The sequence below is a fragment of the Leptonychotes weddellii genome, chromosome X (assembly GCF_054177405.1).
Source record: "Leptonychotes weddellii isolate Sample4059 chromosome X, ASM5417740v2, whole genome shotgun sequence".
Classification (NCBI taxonomy): Eukaryota; Metazoa; Chordata; class Mammalia; order Carnivora; family Phocidae; genus Leptonychotes; species Leptonychotes weddellii.
Genome location: NC_138385.1, coordinates 88,258,116 through 88,279,702, shown reverse-complemented (window position 1 = coordinate 88,279,702; position 21,587 = coordinate 88,258,116). Strand labels below are relative to the sequence as shown.

The 21,587-nt window shown below is 38.7% G+C and overlaps 1 protein-coding gene across 2 annotated transcripts in view; it reads left to right on the top strand.

Annotated features, from left to right (window-relative positions):
- The window catches only part of POLA1 (DNA polymerase alpha 1, catalytic subunit), a 293,805-nt gene that overhangs the window by 134,879 nt on the left and 137,339 nt on the right, over positions 1-21,587 (top strand). For both annotated transcript variants that reach the window (XM_081809030.1, XM_081809031.1), the window contains exons 33-34: positions 10,463-10,641; positions 12,580-12,711. In XM_081809030.1, the coding sequence (XP_081665156.1) occupies positions 10,463-10,641; positions 12,580-12,711 (311 nt within the window). The remainder of the gene's footprint in view (positions 1-10,462; positions 10,642-12,579; positions 12,712-21,587) is intronic.

Below are 21,587 nucleotides of genomic sequence, written 5' to 3'. Positions count from 1 at the left end.
CCCCCCCCCCCCCCCCCCCCCGCCACCGACCTGCAAGCCCTTGGTGCCAGGTAGCCAGTCAGAGCTCCTGGAAGGATCTGTGTCCTCAGCTCTTACGGAGTTGTGGCTACACCCCTTTTAATCTTTTTCTGATTTTTATCTTTTGCCACTTGACAGCAGTTCTTACTTGCCCTCTTCTCCCACTACACCTCCTGCCATCACTAGCAGTATCCACCTATCTACCTGCATTAGTGAGAAATCTTGTAGTCCTTTATCTTTCCCTCTTTAGGAGGGAGGAGGGGTCCACATTAGTGAATTGGAGAGCCATAGGAGGTCCACATTAGTGAATCGCAGGACAGCAAATGCCAGCTACCATAAAGATCTGTATAAAGTGTGGAAGGTCTCCAGGCAGCTCTTTGCAGGCATTTTGCTCCCTGCCCTGTGCGGGAGCCACATTGTGATCTGCATCCTTTATTCCTCCACCCCAAGTGAAAAACCAGGGTGGCTGTTCTTCACTAGAGGATTTGAGGCCCCTGTTACCAGTTCTCACTTAGCCTGTGGTTTTAGAAAGGAGGAGGGAGGAGGTGGGAAAGTGGTGGGAAAGTAAGGGGAGTGTTAGGGGGTGCATGGTTTCTAAGAGGTGCAAGCTGTAGGCATAAAATTACTGTAATTTGTTTTTAAAATTCTAAATCTGTTTTCTTTATATATAAAAAAAACTGCAGTTAGTGAACTGACACTGTTAAATAAGTTGAAGTGTACAAATGTATACGTAAAATACAAGCCCTCCAACTGCCTAATCACAGACATAAAATAATTCTCTTGCTTTTAATGTAGTTTTTATCTTTGACTAATGAAATGTATTACAATGTTGAAACTTCAGTGAAGTTTGATACTTTGTCCTTTTAGTTAGTACAAAGAAATCAGGAATAATGGCATAATTTCATTTAGGAAAATTATTAAGTTCATGATTTTTTATTTTTAAGACTCTTTTGTGGAGAGCAAGTATATTTTTCAACTACCTTTTTCTTTTTCTATTGCTTTTATACTACTTTCCTTGAAATGAAAGGCAACCATCAAGTGTTGGTTTTATCCTGTGGCTTCACTTTGGAAATTCTCCGACTGTTTTTCTCCCTGTCAAGACACCTCCTGAAGTCTGTCTGGTGGCATGTTGCACGGCCAGGTGTTCTGATGGGAAGGCCATTTTAGTGAAAAGGATAGAGGACAGTCTATTAAATGAGTGAATTGAATAAGTGTGTTGAATTGAAAGAGAATAATTTGTTCTCTCTAATAACTAATGGTCCTCATTATCCCACAGTAAAATGTGTATCATTTTTCTGAAACCCATGTAAGATTATTGCTATTGGGCTTAAATAAAGCAAAATTTTACCCTTTTTCATTTGTGAATGGAAAAAAAATACAGGATTACTCTTCTTACACAATAGCCCAATGGGAAACATGGCCACTAAAACTTGGAACTCTTAGCTTTTGTTCTCCAGACCATAGGTTTTTTTCTCTTCTTTTGTTCTAATGAAAGCTCTTTATCGTCTGTGGAGGAAATATTCACAGTATGCTTCAGCATCCAAATAGTCTTCTGTACCTGGCAAACAGGCCAGTGATAAGAATAGTCTAAAGCTCATCCTTGAATTTCATCTTTTAATAAATTTATATTTCATGCATAACACTACTTAGAATGATGTAATATCTTTCCTCCAGTGACCAGTGATTTGTATAATAGCTATCAAGTACATTTCTTCATGGTCAGTGGTAAAATTGCAGGCATTTGGCTACCTGGTCAGTTTTCTCATTGGTCCTGAGAAACTATGGATTTTTGAAGAACGTGAGAATTTAGAATTTAATCTCTGAAAGTAGTTCTTAAAACAAGACAACACAGTTAACCCAGGGTCTTCCTGGATTAAATTGGAAAGTAAAAATTCCCTTTTTAAAGAATGGCCCCAGGGTCCTGGGATGGAGCCCCATCGTGCTTCCTGCTCCATGGGGAGCCTGCTTCTCACTCTCCCTCTGTCTGCCACTCTCTCTCTCTGTCAAATAAATAAATAAAATCTTTAAAAATAAATAAATAAATAAAGAATGGCCCCATACCACACGGGTTACAGAAGGTATTTTTTTTGTCAATAGACAGGAACCAGTAATATCCAAGAAATAAGTGCAACAGCAGGCCAAGCAGTGTTGGGGGTGCTTTTGACAGGCCCAGGGAGACAGGCCTGCAAAAGATGGTGGGGAGGTGGTGGGTAAGGTATAGGTGGTTGGGAGTAGGGTGATGGCACTAGCACATGCCTCAGGTTATTACTTTGTGATAAGATTCTCACCTTTTTCGCAGTTAAGCTCTTAGAAGAATGTGCATACATGACCGTCATTTGCAAACCTTAAATATTTTCTATACCATAATTAATAAAATTTTGAAAGTTAAGATCACACCAGATGCAAAATAGGATATCATCTTGTCAGCTGGTAAGAACCATCTCTTCCAGGATGGAGAGCCATTCCATTCACATCATCAAATGGATCATGCTCCCAGCCTACTTTTGCATTCATTGAATAGATTAATGTTGAAGACCTGCTGTGCGCAGCATCATAATAGGCACTGTGAGGGAGATGAAGATGAGTAAGCCATGGCTCCTTTGCTCAAATTACAGCCCAGTCCATTTAGTTGATTTCACTGTCATAGGGAAGTCTAGTGGACAGTACAGTGCATGTCCCAAAAGAGGTAAAATAGAGGATTTCAGGCACTCAGGGGAAGCAGAGACCACTTGTGGCTGGGGCCACCAGGGAAGAGTTTATGAAGGTGTTGGCATTTGGGGCATTATGGGAATGCACTTTGGAGAGGCCAAAGTGGCCTTGGGAATGGTTGCCTCTTCCCACCTCTCATTAGTTCTTCCAGCCCATTGCAGAATGGCAGGGGCCCCGACCTCCACGGTGGTGACTCAGGCCATCTCAGCCACTCCACATGGCACATGAGGGCCTGCAGTGACACTGCTCACCTAAGTCAGGCAGAGACCCCTGGGAACTTGGAGCCAAACTGGGGCATGTTTAGGATGATCACTGGGACTAATATTCTCCTGGCATTGTAACACTTGGAATTTCCAGGGAAAAATGGGAATTTCTCTTATTTATAAGTTAGATCAATTTTTAAAAATTTTTAACTTTATTGAGAAATAATTGACAAATATAATTAAATGTATTTAAAGTGTACAAAGTGATGATTTTATATACATATACATTGTAGAATGATTACCAAGATCAAGAGCATTAACACATCCATCACCTCACATAGTTTCCATAGTTAACTTTTCAGTGTGGTGAGAATGCTTATGGTGTACTTTTCAGCAACTTTCAAGTATATAGTGCAGTAGTAGTAACTATAGATCAAGTTTTTTTAAAAAGATGCATTATTTTAATTAAGTATACAAAATAGCACTTACCAATACTGTGTAGCCTATAGAAAAATGGGTAAGATGTGATAAATGAAAACAGCTGAACACAGCATTGTATACAGATGAAAATTATGTTAAATATATATGTGTGAATAAGCCTGGAAAGGTTGAAGGTGGTGAATTATAGCTTCCTTCTTGAAAAATTAATGTTCTTATTAAAAATAAGACAGTTTTTACAAAATCAGAAGAAAAAATGGTTAAACAGTTGCTGACTTCTAAAAAGATGTGTTGGGGCACCTGGATGGCTCAGTCGGTTAAGCTTCTGCCTTTGGCTTAGGTCATGATCCCAGGGTCCTGGGATGGAGCCCCTCATCGGGCTCCCTGCTCCGCGAGAGGCCTGCTTCTCCCTCTCCCACTTCCCCTGCTTGTGTTCCCTCTCTCTCTGTGTCTCTCTCTGTCAAATAAATAAATAAAATCTTTAAAAAAAAGTCACATTTAGAGCTATCATCAAGGGCATTAGAACAGTTGTGTGAGGTCATGAGGGTGCTGCACATTAGGATTTTTTTTCCTGTCAAGATTTTGGGAGGTACCTTCTGCAGGACAGTAAAAATCTTGGGAGTTTATTTAACCTAAGTGTTTGGATATTATTTTTTTTTTAAATACTCAGAAGTTTTCCATTTGTGTTATGGAGAGGTTTATTGTAGCTGTGAAAGGCAGTTTCAGGTGTCTGCCACTTGTATAGTCAGTTGTTTATCTTGAAATTGGATCTACACCAGTCTTAAAATGTTTTATTATGGAAAATTCTAAACATGTGCAATAGTAGAAAAGAAGTCCCCAGGTGCTCATGACCCCGCTTTAGCAGTCTTCAACTGTGGACAGTCTTATTCCTCTTTTCCACCTGCTCCGATTATTTTGAGGTGAATCCTAGATACCATATAATTTTACCTGTAAATACCACATTTTACATTCCTAAAAGACACTCCCCCCTTTCCAGCATAACTACAGTAGTATCATCACTAGTAAAAAACAAAACAAAACCACAATTGCTTCATTTCATCAAATGTCTAATAAGCGTTTGTATTTTCTTTCTTTTTTTTTTTTTTTAAAGATTTTATTTATTTATTTGAGACAGAGAGAATGAGAGAGAGAGAGAGCACATGAGAGGGGGGAGGGTCAGAGGCAGAAGCAGGCTCCCTGCCGAGCAGGGAGCCCGATGCGGGACTCGATCCAGGGACTCGATCCAGGGACTCCAGGATCATGACCTGAGCCGAAGGCAGTCGCTTAACCAACTGAGCCACCCAGGCGCCCCAGCGTTTGTATTTTCTGATTGTATTAAGGGTGCATTTCTTTTAAAAAGCTCCCTGTTTGAATTGGAATCTAATCAGGGCCCATATGATAGTCTCCTCTTTTTTAATTCATCCTTCCAATTTACTTGTTAAGAAATGGGGGGAGGAAATAACAAACAAAAAAGAAATGGGGGAGGGGGGTGTTGTCCTATACGATTTCCCTTATTCTGGAGTTTGCCAGTTGCATCCTGCTGGGATATTTTAACATGTTCCTCTGTCTCCTGTATTTCCTATGAAGTGGTAGAGCTAAAGACTGTATTTCAGTTCAGTTTCTTTTAGTTTTTGCTAATAATGCTTCCTGGGTGATGGTGTGCACATCTTTGAGGAGGTACATAATGTCTGGTTAGAATCAAACACATTTGGCCACAAACTCACAGGTATATCATAAATATTTAGTACTCCTTTTCTCGCCTTTTTCAACCTGAACTTTCTGGTGGTGTAACATACATTCAGAAAAAGCACACAAAAGCTAACTGAATAGTTTGATGAATTTTCACAAAGTAAACATATACCAGTGTAGTCAGCCCTGAGCTCAGGAAACCCCCTCATGCCGCCTCCTGGAGACTGTCCTCTACTCCCCCCAGAAAATTACAATCCTCATTCCTGACATCATAGATGAGGTTTTCTTATTTTTGGACATGACATAAATTGCATCTTTGCTCTTTGTGTCTGGCTACTTTCATTTGTATTATGTTAGATTCATCCAGGTGGTTATACTTCATTTCTTTGTAGTATTTCACTGTATGACTATACCACACTTGATGACTGTCTAGTGTAGGTGCACCTATGGGTTGTTTCCACAATTGGGTGATTAGGAATAGTGCTGTTTTGAGCATTCTCGCACATGTCTTCTCTTGAACGGTTGCATGTATTTCTGTTGGGTATATACTTAGAAGAATTGCTAGGTCCCAGGGGACATGTATGTTCAGCTTTAGTAGATACTAATTTTCCAAAGTGGTTCAACTGATTTACACTCTGTACTATCAATGTATAAACACTCCACATTCTTAGCAACACTTGGTGTTTTGTGTCATCTTCCTTTAATGTGGCGTAACATTGTGATTTTGCATTTCTTTGACAAATGAAGTTGAGCATCTGTTCACATCCTTTATTGGCCATTTGAATATCTCCTTTTGTGGGGTGCCTGGTGAAATCTTCATATACTTTTCTTTTGGGTTGTCTTTTTCTTATTGATTTGCGGGCATTCCTTATATATTCTAAATATGCGTCCTTTGGGTATATGTGTCACAAGCATCTTCTATTTGACATTTTTTAAAGTATAATTTACATACAATGAAATGCTACTATCTTAAGAGTATCATACATTCTATTTATCAAAACACAGAACTTTTCCATCACCTCTGGGTTTCCATTTTTTCCTTCCCAGTCAGCATCCCCTCTCACAAAAGAAACAATTCATCTGATTTCTCTGACCGTAGGTTAGTTTTGCCTATTCCAGAACTTTATATAAATAATTTTCTACAGTGTATACTTTTGTGTTCAGCTTCTTTCACTTAGCATGGTATTTGTGAGATTCATCCATCTTGTGCCATTTATCAGCGTTCATTCTTTTCCTTTGCTGAGTAGTACTCCATGGTAGATTATCCCAGGTTATTTTTTTCATTCTCCTGTTGGTGCATGTCTGGATTGTTTCCAATTTCTGGTTATTATGAATAAAGCTGCTTTGAAAATTCTTGTACAAGACTTTTTATGGATGTAGTGTTCACCTTTTAAAAATTCATAAGTATTTTTTTCTTTAATCATACTAAATACTCAGTTTGTATATTGTTCTCTAAGAAGTCCCAGACACATGAAAGCCTGGATTCATGCAAAAGATAAATGATTCATTTCCTAGAAGAAATTTTTAGAAAAAAAAATTCACAGTAAGAATCCATTACTAGTAGCTTGAGTAATTATTACAAACAACTGCTTGGGGATGTCAGTTTCTCTCTTTGGTCATTTAGAGTTTCATTCATATGGATTTTTCCCTCTTCCCCACTTGTATGGACATATATAATTGGCCTTACTGTAGTTATTTGCATTTGCACTAATAGAGATCTTGTCTTTTGAAGGAAGAGAATTACTTGGTTCAGTGCCTCAGCCTCTCAGCTGAATGCTTTGAATTCGGAACAGTTTAAATAATCCTTGGGAATGGGGACAGGTGAACATTCTAAAAACAGGCATAGCTTACAATGTTTAGAAAGTACAATGGTAGAAAAATTAATTTTGTGCTACATGTCACATTGGAGGTGTGTGTGCTAAATATCTGGTGATCTTACGTAAAAAAACAGCATTGCTGAACTCATCTACCCCAATGCCTATGATGTTACTTACTATAAATACTTTTTGAAACATGAGAGCTTTGATCTTGTTGCCAAAATAATGTGAGATCCTGTAAATTTTCTAATTATAAATGACAGTACTTTAATTTCATTTCACTTTGCCTTCTGTCCTCCCCATCCTGCCCCCACCCCCCAAAAATGGTGTGACTATCACTACAAGTCACAGGATTGAATTAAAGCACACATCATTTCTGCTTACCGCAGGGAGAACCATGGCTGCTCTCCCCCCAGATAACTACTGTGAGACCCAAGTAGGCTGTTCTTTCCTTTATTCTGTACTGGACCAAATGATTGAAGTTACCTGTCAAAAGCTAGGCTAATAAAAATGGAAGTTCTTTTTCTCAAATAGGGCATGAAATTTGTTTCTTTAAGCCAGTTTTTCAGAGAAAGCTTTCAGAAGAGATACGGAATTTGGAATTCAGTTTTGCATCTCTTCCTCAAAAGACGAATATGATTACTTGCTATATGATGAGCAGTTTAATATTGATTACACAGTGTATATGACACCTTTGATCATAAACATGTCGCTTTGATGTCTTTTCCAACAAAAGTGTTTAATTTTGGAGGGATAATAATTACAAATGCAGTTCCATGTAGTGGCTCTATTTTGTACATTTTAAACTTTAGAATCCACCTCTAGGTGGCAGCACCAGATACTTTTTTTTTTTCCTGTTTCACTCCAGCCTTAATGAGTTATGGTATAAGCAGTAAAACTTTTAAGTCTCCCGAAACTTTGAAATAAGCTGCTTGTTGCCAATTTCATGAGGATTTGGAAACATCAGTTCCTATGTTGAGTAAGCCTAGATTCTGACCTTTAAAAGATTCCAGCAGCAGTGATCCTTATTTTTTAACATGACATTATATGTTTTCATAAAAAGATTTAATTTAGCCCTCTGATTTGCCTGTTGAACTTATAATTGTCCTCCCAAGAAAATTACTTTTTTATGATATTTTTGTATCCAAGTAACTCATACAGGGATCATTATATACCTAATATTTTAAGGTAATTACAGTGTCCCCTCCTTTTTAAGATTTATCATTGATCTATAACCAAGAATGCTGAGATGAAACCCCTTCTCTTTAAAGAAATTCAGCATGGGAATCAATCTGAAGTAATCCGCTATGGCCACTTGGCTTTGTTATTGCCATGGGCAGATTAGGGTTGTTTATGGAATTGGACATTAAAGTAGACATTTCATAAGGCTTGATTTTTTTCATGACTTTTGGCCACTTCTCTGTAAGTAGCAAGAGGGCCCTTGTCCACTTTTGGCTTACTCAGCAGGCAGGCTCCCCTGTGGCCTCACGTACACTAAATAAGCGGATGCTGGTAGGATGGCCTAGAGAGAGCTTTCGTTGTTTACTTGCTGCAGGTTGGCCATTTCTGGGTATGTGCAAAACCAGTGTTGTTTCGTTCCTGGATTTTTGGATTGTGAAAGAAGCCTGCCGTTGAGAAAACTTTTGCCCACTGTTTTTCTTTTTCCTTACTTTTGAATAGTATTGGCCTGAGAAATTGATGAATAATCATACCATCAGAGAAAGGGTGAAGTTCTTCCTCATAATTGTTAATGAAGCAAAACATTATGTGAATATAGTTGGACTCACAAATGGTTTCAGGAATTTGCAACAGTTACCCTTCAGTACAGAGAAGAAATGGCCTCATTCACGGGTGTGGCCTCTCTCACTCATTTTCTCTGCCCCTCTTTGTCTTTAAATGGGAAGGTATATATTCCCACACTCTTCACTAATTTGCTATTTCTCTTAGGGGATAGGTAATTTGTAAAATAAAAATATATAGTGAATCTTGGGGCCAAGTGACCTCAGTTACAGTAATCTATATCACTAAACAAGAATATTTTTCCAGTTGTTTTTAATGTGTACTTTTTGTTTTTATTGTACGATCATGTTAGGAAATACTCATTTTGATTAATTCCTACAAAGAGTAGCTATTAACTTGCTATGCAGTCTGAACATGTGTTCCATATATTTTTCCAAATGCATAATCTTGAGTGAATATCATCTAGATTAAATGATGTTCATCTACAATTTTATTTTTTCATTCATACGATATTTATTGCATGCTTATCACATGCTAGGCACCACTGAAAGGGGTTTGTCCTCTAATGTCTGTTTTAAACTTCAGAAGTGCCTGGTCGGTGACACTACCTCCATTTCATAGGTGAGAAAATTGAGACTCATAGTCTCTGTCTTTTTACTTTTTGTCCAGCACCTTTCCACCGTGTCAGTCAGCCTCAAGTGTAGATGTCACTTGAAAATTGACCAAGTAGGATTTAGGATCTTGTCACTGAGTTCTGAATACATCTGTTTGATTATCTACTTATGCAGCGTTGTTAGAGTTAAAAGAGTTTTCAGATATTTTTGGTATTCGAATTTTTTGCTTAGTGACTTCTGTATTACTTATTTACCTTTATGCTAAAATAAATTTGATAGCTTTCCTTAGATTTCTGAAAAGCCTAGAATTCGTTGGGATTTCTAAAGGATGATTTCAAGAAAATGTTTTAAGATACCGTGTGTATTAATTACCTTTACATGTAAATCCACATGGTATATTTTGACAGATATGCCTTGACCAAAGGTAAATAAAATTGGCTGGCCTAAAGATGTTTCTTTAAATAGTTTGTGGAAATGAGGAAGCATAAACTACCTCAGTCAATGCATTGATTGATTTCTTGTGTCATTTTGATTGAAATATGGATGGTATATTTTGTTTCGAGATTGTCGGGAACGTTTTGGCCTATAGAATCTGTAGATCCATTGTTTTTGCACATATTTTAAATTTCTGAATTCAGAACACCAAAAAACCATGTCGTGTTTTGTCTCAGATGCTGCTACTGAATTTTAACCACTGAATTAGATTGCACCCTACATGCTGTTAACTACTGAGCCAAGATGGAATCGACCACTGCATTGAAATCAGGGTTAGCAGTTGTATCTGCACTTGAAGGCGTTGTAATAGCATTGAACTTGTTTTCTTTAATGGGATTTTTATTCTCTATTTTCAGTTTTCATAGTGAAACTTTGATTTTAAGAGATTTCTTAATAACACTGCATATTTATTTGAGATTTTCACTGTAACTGTAAGAAGATAGTAAAACCATCCTATAGAAGTAGTTGCTTCTGAACCCAAACATCTGGGGGCATATCTGCATTGCGTTAGTGCGTTAGTGCTGTTTCCTTGTTTTATTTAATAAAGTGATCTTTTGTAAAAGGATAAGTCAGTTGTCCATGTGATGTGAGCCTTTATCTAGAGTTCAAATGGTTGTGTATGTGTGTGCATGAATTTAAAATCATTCCTTTGTGGGTTTTCTTCTTTGGGGTCTCTTTTGTATACGGGAATTCAAATAATTGTACCTCTCTGAATTTGTTTTTTCTTTTACATTAATAGGACTCGACCCCACCCAGTTTAGAGTTCATCATTATCATAAGGATGAGGAGAATGATGCCCTCCTTGGTGGCCCAGCCCAGCTCACTGATGAGGAGAAATACAGGGACTGTGAAAAATTCAAGTGCCCATGCCCTACATGTGGAACAGAGAATATTTACGATAGTGTCTTGGACGGTTCGGTTAGTTGTTTCTTTGTTTCTTTTCTTCATTTTGTTAGCCAACTAACATAGAGGCCTTTCCTCCCCCACTGTTTGTATAAAAGGGGAGGAAAATGTTGCTTTCATGCATTTAAAGAATTTTAGCATCGTATGGATTCTGCCTTCACGGCTTCATTTCTGCTTGAAAATTCTTTTTTTTTTTTTTTTTTAAAGATTTTATTTATTTATTTGACACAGAGAGAATGAGAGAGAGAGAGCACATGAGAGGGGGGAGGGTCAGAGGGAGAAGCAGGCTCCCTGCCGAGCAGGGAGCCCGATGCGGGACTCCATCCAGGGACTCCAGGATCATGACCTGAGCCGAAAGCAGTCGCTCAACCAACTGAGCCACCCAGGCGCCCTCTGCTTGAAAATTCTTAGTAGACTATGCTTGAATATTGTTTTTGGCTTCCTAGAGTGGTTGCTTGGCCTTGGTTTTTAAATGGAATCTCTTAAAAATTCTAAAGTACCTTAAAGTATTTTTTATTGTAATTCCTTAATTAGTAACTTGTATTTCCCCACTCCCAGCCCCAATTTATTAAGACTTAGAGCAATATTTGCCTTTATCTTAAATCAAGTTAATGGGAACTAAGTGTTTTTGGAAAGTTTTTGTTTATCTTTACACATCCCACTTGCCTCCTTTTTGACAAAGGTACTCTGATTATCTTTTCTGCTGTCTTTGCATGTCAGACATTAAAAAAGTCACAGGGAAACATTCCTCTCAAGAAGTACTGCCAAAAAATGTATCATTGACCTTGGTTCAGAACTTGAAACTTAGCCAATTTACTTGATACAACTGCAGTGTTATACATGTACTAGCCATTGGCAAATGAGTAGGCAGCAGAACTGTGTAAAACCTTGAAACTGAAAGAAAATACATCCTTTATCTAAATTAAAAGTAATTATTTTAAGTTAATTTGGACAAACAGCAGATGTTTTGCATTTTTTTGAATCAAAACAAAGCAGTCTTTGGAAGCATGTGCAAGGAAGAGGCAGACACAGATCAGCAATACTTGCTAAATCCTTGAGTTTTGCTTCATTACAGCTGTAAATAAGATAGTTAATTGCATGGAGGCTTGACGACTTGCAGATGGGCTAACTGTGGAAGAGCCGATGTCAAGCTCTAAAATCTCTTCCACCTGGAATTGCTTAGCGTGGCGGGTAGGGTTATGTACCAGATTGGAGCAGGAAACCAAGATGTTTAAGTATCAAGAAGGAAAACAAATGCACCAGAAACCCCAACAGTTTTCCTATATATTCGATTTGCTTTGTTTTTGCTTAAAACAAAACAAAACAAGAGGTTTTTTCCAACTACTAATAGTTAATTCTTTCAAATTTCTACTCTTCTGCCTTCCCTTCCCCAAATAATTTTCATTTGAGTGGGTGGTGGAGAAGGAGGATTACAGAAATTTTAGATTTTCTAAGGGGACAACAAGTGATTGCTTTCTGGTGTAGTACTTAATTTTTAGGCTTTAATCGTCAAATTAAGTTGCCAATATGAAAGGAAACTAATGTCATTAGTGCGCTTGCTACTGTTTTCAAGTTTGGAATGAATAAGTACAAATTTAAAATTTTGATCGATATCTCTAAGAATGTTTATGTTCAATAGTGTGACCTCACTGGTATTTTCAGAAGGAAAATTATTTTATCCGTAAGATCTGTCATATATTGAATGTAAAAACAAGTGATTTCAGGGTTTTCCCTTCAACTTGTACTCTATTATGGTGGCAAAAAGGCAGGAGGTTCGTGTGACTAAGGGGATCTTTGAGAAGACAGTAGTTGAAAAAAGAGGGTTAAAAACTCACTAATGAAATGAATTAAGAATATTGCGCACCAGGACAGCATGTTAGTTTTTAAGCCCAAAAAACCTTTTTCTAGTCTTGCAGTAACCTTTTGTGTATTTGTCTCTTCTGACTTCTGTAGGGAACTGATACGGAGCCCAGCTTGTATCGCTGCAGTAACATTGATTGTAAGGCTTCACCTTTGACCTTTATGGTACAGCTGAACAACAAATTGATCATGGACATGAGACGTTGCATTAAAAAATACTATGAAGTAAGTATCCACAATGAATTTCTTACATATGCAGCTTACTTAGGTTTGGTTCTTTTTTTTTTTTTTTAAGATTTTATTTATTTATTTGACAGAGACACAGCAAGAGAGGGAACACAAGCAGGGGGAGTGGGAGAGGGAGAAGCAGGCTTCCCACCAAGCAGGGAGCCTGATGCGGGGCTCGATCCCAGGACCCTGGGATCATGACCTGAGCCAAAAGTAGATGCTTAACGACTGAGCCACCCAGGCGCCCCAATGAGCGGTATTTTAAGTACTGAATTTTTGCTTTAAGGAAAAATGAGAATATAATCAGGAAATATTTTAGTTTGTTGTTACCTAAGTAAGACTAAATTAAGTGGTCACTCAGGTCTTTGGCCAGAGGAGAAAAAAATCAGTATTGCCTGTCTTTGGCAAGAAGAGTCATAACATCAGGTGTGGTGATTTTAATAACTCCCCACTAGCTAAGACTTTACGTTTCTGTGGTTAATCTAAACCATTTCATAGCTGTGTTGTCCAAGGAAGTCAAAATAAACATTTTTTAAAAGATTTATTTATTTATTTTGAGAGAGAGAGAGAGAATACAAGTGGGAGGGGCAGAGGGAGAGGAGAGAGCCTATGGAGCAGATACCACCCCCCACCCCCACCCACCCCCTATGAGCCCAGAGCCTGACACAGGGCTCAGTATTACGACTCTGAGATCAAGACCTGAGCCAGTTGGACACTTAACCAACTGTACCACCCAGGCGTCCCTAAACATTTTTAAACTTTAAATGCAACTTGTCATTTTAAAGAGAATGTCTCATTTTTATAAGTACATACTAAAAATGCTAGAACAGTGAGTGAACTGTCTGCGTTAGAAAGAAGGCTTTTTTCAAAGTATTTGTTTTGGTTTTAACATATTTCATAGGGGGTGAGTTTTTTTCTTCAAAACTTAAAATTGAAAAAACCACATACTTCCCACTTGATTTTTCTTAGTGTTTATGTCATTTGTCATCTAAACAAAATTTCTATTATGTGAAAGCTCAGTGTAACTTATTTAAAGAAGCTACATTGGCAAAGCATTTCCAAAAAATGCTCAGATTTTATTAGTTAAAACCCTTGACTTTGATCAGTATCATCCTTTAATATCTACTTATATTAGTTAACTTATATAAATACAGCATTTTCTTCTTTAAAAATTCATATCATGAAATGAAAATCGATTATTAGATCATTAGGATGAGGAGTAGAAGCATAGAGTTTCAGTATTGTGATTTTGGAGTAGAATAATTTGTATTTGTCAAAAACACCCAAGTAGGTTTGTCTGAAGACATTTTAAAAATAATAATTATGACTACATTTTGGGAAATCTGAAACATTTTAGTGAATAATCCTGAGCTATGCTTAATGAACAGTTGGATTGGAATAAAGGTTATCTGTGGGTTCACATTCCGCAGTAGATGAAACGTTCAGCACATGTAATGTTAGGCCTTTATTTAGCATGAAGAGCCCAAATCAAAACTATTCAGCTCCTCACTTACAGCTCTCGTTGAGCAGAGCATGATTCTTGACTCTTGGGAAGAATTCTGAGTTTTCTTTCAGTGTTTAGTCTATCAAAATCTTTACCATGGAGAAGTTAATACTAGAAGAAACTCATCTCTTTCCTTCTATAAGAAAGGACAATCTGTTTTGACTAAGTTGAGAATAGGCAGAAAAGGGATCTGTATAGTTAGAAATATGCTCTAACCGAAAGATTGATTTCTAACTGAATTGTATGTGGGTGGTGGTGGTGGTATGAGTATTTTTCAAGCTAAATAACCTACTTTTAGGCATCTAGACATTTAACCCAAGGTTTCTGTAGTATTTGCTTTAATTGTCTTGTCTACCAGCTATCTCAACAGCAAGTAACAGTTTTCCTCTTGTTAAGTGTGCACTGGATTGATTTTTCTATAGGATTTCTAATTAAAGTACCAAAATAGCACTCCTGAAGTTGAAGACTGATATGACTGTCCTCAAAATTAGGAACCTATTTCTCTACTTGCTGATCTTAGTCATATGTAATTGGATGGGAGAGAAAGAAATCCATTTATTTGTTCTTTTCATGGCCCCATGCTGAACTAATGTCTCAGATATTCTCAAGATTAGAGCTTTTATACAGAATGCTCAAACACCTCTACATTCTACTTCACTGGTAGACTATTCTCTTTTCTCCTGTCCTCAGACTTAAAGGAACTTTTGCTGATAGAGGGATATGGCATTGAGTTTTTGGGGTTCTTTTTGTTATTATGCCTCAAGTGATAGTGATGACAGTTCAGTGTGATAGACCATAGCGATGGCAATCCAGCTGGAGGTTAATACATCACCTGTACTGGAGACCAAGGATATTGGTAATAAGTACTGAGGTAAAAGGACTGTTTTCTGAAGCTAATGACCAAAAGAGTTTCTTCCTTTTTTACAAGTTAAACAGTACTGGGCATAAAAATTGTCCGTGGACTAAGAGCAAGAGACAGTATTGTTTTTCATTTTAGTCTTAGTATCACTGCAAGGAAGTACACCCTACATTAAGAAAGGAAGGCATCTTCTTTATAAGGAGGGAACTTTAGGAAGACAGTGGAGGAGTATAGTACTTGACCTAACACTATAACCTGCCAAGGAACATAGTTGTAGATCATTAAGAAATCAGGTTGTCAAGAACAAAGGGACAGGAGTTTAGGCTAACAAAATATGCTTCTGAACCACTTTTTAAAAAAATACATCATATACCCTGTTAGTTTCTGTCATGAATAAAATAGTGCTGATCGAATAAACGTGGTGTACCAAACATTAAAAATTTTGCATATCTGAGAATCTATATCATATAATGTTTTTATACTGGTTCCTTCCATAGGAGAGACTTTCTCTCTCTCACCATATAGCAGTGATTGTATCCCTTGAATTCTCATTTCCTAGAACATTTACATTTCAGTGTACATAGAAATACAAAAGGCATCGAGCAAGAAAATATATTAATTGCTTTAGGAGGAACAACAACTCTAATACTTTATCCAAGACTTGATGGAAGCATTGAAAGACTTGGAGATATCACCGAAAGCTCTAATTCAAAGTTCATTTTGTGCCCTGGTCCTTGTTGGTTCCCCTATACAAAGTTAAAATTGAACTGTATTTTTTGAAAATCATAAAAAGCCCATGTAAAGACTGTATCTCTAAGCTTTGAAGGATGTTTTTGAAAGACTCAATTTTACAGTGAAAAATTGATATGTGTTTCTTCTCCCCTTAAATTCTGCTCCAGAAGAGCAAATAGACACACACACACACACACACACACACACACACATACACACAAAGGGAGAGAAACACTAGCTAATCTAAATTGGGAAATGAAGAGGGCTTTTTTTAAGCATGAAAATTTCATCATCTTGTCAGCTGGCAGAATGCCTGCTGTGTGGATTCACAAAGGCTAAGAATTACACTTTCATGAAATTTTCCTCACTAACTGCCCTGGTTAATTTGAAAGATAACCCACTGTTCTAATTCATTCCTCAATTGGGCGGTGCAGGTTTTATCTTTGATCTGACAAAGCATTTGTGTTAATCGTTTTGGCCCTCCACTAGACACTCTTGGGATTGTGCTTTTACAATAAATGTGTCTGTGATAGCTCTTTAGTCTATTATACTTACAATAGATCCATAGAACTGGTAATTAATTCTCCACTGCTTTGGAAATGGGAAGAATAGGTGTAGCTCTGTCAAGTACTGCTGGGAAGTTTGTTTAGCCGGTTCATTTTTGAAGTGTTCCCCTCAGCCGTCCACGAAGCAGCCACCGAAGAGAGTCTGAGACTGAGTTGCTGTCTACCCCGAAGACTTGCTGATAAATGGAAAATCTGACCCCTCTTGGTACCTGGGAGGGGTATATACTTTCATCGCAAGTACTTTTAGTTATAATATACATTGAACCCTCATTTTAATACTTACAGAGCCATTTCATTCTAAAGGTGGGTGGTCAACTAAAATATACTCCTAAATTCTCACTGATGACTTATGCAGGTTTTAGAGTTCTGGTGGGACAAAACGTATCCCTCACAAGCCTTCGAGTCTTTCAGGCCATTACTTACATAAGCTCTTCACTATGGTTTTTTAACAGATGTTGCTGGCCCTCCATCTTGAAAACTTAACTTTGGACAACTAGTCAGTGCCATGCATATGATAACTGTCGATTAGTTGCTTAGACCAGAAAGTGGTGGTTGAATCCCTTAGAAACTTGCTGTTGGTTTTACAATTGCAGAATTTTCCTGAAGTAAGCTTTCTGAGGACAGGGGCTATGTTTTCTTCTGTGGCTCATCTGTGATCTCTGCCACAGCCCGTTGCTCTCAATAGTGTGTGTATTCTAATGGTTAGTAGCCAAAGGAACCAACAAATGAAGGTTACAGTATCATGTGTTTTCTTTAAATTCTTTTCTTACACTGCTGTCATAACTGGCAGAAGGTCTATCAGTAGTATACGAGATTCTCAGATTAGCACAAAATTCCACAGAATTTTAAGGTCATGAAGGCATTGACAGAGTACTTTGTTACTCTCTTCCATATTTTACGTCACTGATTACTGTTGATTTCATTATACACCGAGCTCCAACTTCATAGCTTCAATTTGTTTTCTCCCCAAACACTGTATCAGGCAAAGAGGCATTGACCAGAAATATTTTTATCCTGATTCAAAATCCCCTTGTGCAGGAAAGTACTCCTCTTCCTGATACCAGTCTCTTGGATGCCTCGCTGTAATTCTTCTCTCACTCATACTCTTTCCCTCTTTTTCTCTTTTACTCCTTAGTATATTAATTGTGGCATAAGCCACATTTAAAAAATCTCTTTTGGACCCACTTTTTTGAGGAATTCCAAAAATAGCCTTCAGTGTCAGCTGCCTCATGACGCAGAGACTTTATTAGGCTCACATGTGTAAGCACCTAGTAGAGAGGGGAGCATTTGGCCAATGATGCTGAGCCTCAGCGTGGTGGCTGGGAGTCCCTCTGGAGGATGCCACACATCCGGGAAGTGGAGTGGGATGTTTTATAGTATGTGAAGAATCCATGGTAAATTTGGGTTTTTTTAATCTTTGCAAATAAATGAAAGCCTCTTCATTTTGGAATGGATATGCATTCCTTGAAGACAAAATTAATAACAACCACCAAAAATAATGTTAAGGCAGAGATTGAATTGGAGGTACCTTTTATTAAAAGTGCAGGGAGGGCTTGGTGAAATATTGGTTAAAGTATTTGCTCCACCAGAATACATACTCATTCGGCATCACAGACAACAGAATTCATGGTGTCCAGCTGTGCTTGATGGAGAAGCGTTTCTTGAGGAAAACACAGAATGGATTAATTAATAAATCTGAGACATGAGAGAGGAAGCAGGCCCCCCCCCCCCCCCGTGTACATCACCAACAGGGCTACTCCTCATTGTTCTTGCCTTTCCTTTTTCACGTGCAGCGCTATGTCATGACAGAGCTGTATGGTGCAGGTGGGTCTGAGGGTTGTAGTGCCGTGCGGTGATGTTCAGTAACGCTCTCCTGTTCCGCTGCAAAGATCTGGTGTTCAGTAACCCTCAAAATTTCTCATTTCTTACCTGTGGTGATGCGGGCTGATAGTTTTGAGGTTAGAGCTTGCAATATGCAGCAGTGTCACAGGTACATTAGTTCAAATAGTTTAAACTCTCAGCGCTACTGGCATTATTGTTTATTTCCTTGCCTCTGCATTTATATTTAGAACATTTAAAAAGAATAAATTGGGTTTCTTTTTTGTAAAGACTCTTAACAGCATAATTACAAGTGGTACAGAAGGCACGCAAAGAAGCAGTAGATCTCCACCCCGTTCATTCAGCATCACAGGCAGCACAATCCATGCTGCCCAGCAATGCTCGAAGAAGGATATTTCTGTAGGAATCCATAGAACTCATCCTAAATCTCATTACAACAAAACAAAAAGAACATAATGAGAATTAGTTTTTCTTTTTGCTCCACACCATTTGACAAGGAAGCTGAGCATAAATTTACATCATGGACACCCCTCGCATTTTTTAAATGTGGTATTCTAATACCCAGGCCCATTGGTGGCTTTTGTTAGTGAATGGCTCTTTTTCTTCGGTATGAATATCAAGCAAGCTGATTTTGAGTCGGGTATACCATTGTGCTATGATGCCATGGTGTGTTCTCACAGAAGAACTAAGAAATGGGATTTGGTGGTGGTTGGAGTAGAATGTCATTGTAAATAAATTTATTATACAAATCGGAGTGAATAACTGGTCAAATATAGTCCCCTAAAACACCCCAAAAGCAGCTTATTAAGGTATGAATATTATAAAGGCGTTCTAATAAGTAAATTGGATCAGATATAGCCTTATATGCCACCTGACTTTCATTCTTCCTAGAATAACCATTAACTTGTACTTTCTAGTTATCACAACACCTCTTTGTCTTTGAGTTCATTTTATCTTAACTTTACGGCGTGGACCCTGTTTGGGAGGGCTTAGAACCAGAGTATAATCTAGAGAAACTAACAAGGGACCCACACCAAATTCTGAGGTGCTCTGACTGCCAGGAACAGTGGTGTCTATTAAGGACTGACCCTGAAGCTGCCTGCACAGTAGGAGCTCACGCCACAGCCTCTCCCTTTCCCATGTCCTTCCCTGCGTTTGCATATTTTCCCTCCTGTTTTTTGGCAGAAGTAGAGGCAGTCATAGCCATGGCCCTTGCCCGTCCAATCGTATGTTCTGTATGGTTCTGTCAGTTTTCAGACTATCCACTGCTAGCCTCACAGTAGGCTGTGAGGTTTATATTCAAACACCGAGGTCATAGTTCCTTTGTAGTTGCTTGCCTGTCCTGTAACTTGGGCTACTTACTGGACTTCTCCAAGCCACAGTTTTGTTAGCTTATAAAGTGATGATACATGGTACCTGCTGCATAAGGTCATAGTGAAGACTATCTGTGATAATGCATTTAAAGTACTTAGAAAGTGCCTGGAGTGTGCATTATTAATGCTAGTTACTCCACACTGAGATACTGTTCCTGCGTGTGGTCAGAAGCTTTCATCGTCTCGCTGCTGTCTCTCTCCCATCCAGTCAGCACGATTCCACATCATGCTTCTTCTTGGCCCTCCCTGCAGTTTGCCAGTATGGGAGTTCCCTTCTCAGTGTTGGTGAGTTGGGTCCAAATGTCAGCCTTAGGAAAGGACACTGGTAAGGGCAGCTTGAGGAAGTGACTAAAAGCAAGGAAAGGACACTAGGCCCTGACTTATTGGAGGCCCAGCACCGTATTATGCCTAACCTGATAGATGCTCAGCAAAATGCTGTTGAATGGGTTCATGATATTCGGAGAGATTGGTGCTATCAAGTGACTCTCCTGGGTCACAAATAGCATCAGGCCCGTGACTGTACTTGGGGACCCTAATCCAGAATTCTGCCCATCATATATGGTAAGCCATCCGTTCATGAGTAAGAGGTTGCTCGCCATCTTCACTGCAGTCACCCTTTCAGGAGGAGGCCGCACAGGCCTCAGGCAGTAGCTTTGCCAGGTAGGCCAGGCCACAGGGCTGACTGGAGCAGGAATCCAGAAAACTAATTATAGCCCCCCAGCAAAGGGCTAGCCCAGCAGCTGAAGGGAAGCCTGGGGTTTCAGCAACTTCTGATACGGTTCGCCTCCTCTGAAGGGAAAATTGGAGGTTTTCTGAAATGCTGAGGAGATGCCATAGGAGTTGTCAAATATCTGAAAACAAGCGGGTAAAAACAGCAAACTGCTTGTGCCGAAACAGTAGCATTCCTTTCTTCAGTTTGATTTCTCTAACCTCGTGTATTTAGGAAAAACTCAACTTGAAGTCTAACTCCAGTCATCTAGAGCTACTGTCTTGTAGTAGAGTAAGAAATTGAACCAGAACAGATTTCATTTAACCTTTCAAAAGTGAGATTTTCACACCGTTGACCTTTTGGACTTCAAGGAGCGAAACAGAACTACCCGCTCTCTGCTGCACATGTAAACGAGAGAAGGAGGAGAGCGCCTCAGACAATGGCTGTCTCTCATGTTTGGTTTGCCTAGAAGGCATACATTACAGTTCACATGTGGAAATGGGCCCTTTGCAGATAGTTAAAGATATGAATTTCCAGATCATCCTGCCTGGCTTAGTCTTGTGTTAAAAGGGATAACTGTGTAACTATTCAGGAGGGAATGAATTTAGCTACCTTTCAGAGACACCAGAGAAAATTCTCAAAGCCTGGATTCTGAAAAGTAATACTACTAATAAAAACTAGAGCGCTGGTATTTTCTAATTGATTGGTGTTGGTTTGTTCGGTGCTTGTTGTAAGTCAGGGGTGGCTTTACCTTATGCTCACACCAAAACCTATAATATGTTGCTCTCAGCTTGGTTTTGAAAAGCAGTATATAACTTTTTGTCCTGTTCAAAACTCATCTGACTCTTGGCACTCCCTCAATTTTTTTTTTTTTTTGCTCTGCTGCAGTGTATTGTAACTTTTAGGGTGGGTGGCTTTGTGGAGTACATTATCCTGCTTGTTTGCTGAAAGGTCCCTGGCCTCATTCACACTGCACAAGTGCTCAGGCGAAGCTCTTCATTGCTGGGAACCTAAATGATTTGCTAGCCCAGCTCTCAGGAGCTCTTGGCCAGGGTAGCACACCATCAGTCTCCATCCACCAGCAAAGAATGTCCAAGAATCGTGCCAGGAAAGTAACCAAAACTGCCCAGGATTTCTGTCTACATGTATAGTAAGGGTTTAGAAACCATGTGGATGAAGTCACAGGTAGTCTTTGGAGGATAATTTCTCTCATCTACAGCTTTCCATCTAGTGATGTTCAAGAGTCACTCCTTTTAGGTGTCGATCAGCAAAGATAGATCAAAGGAGAACC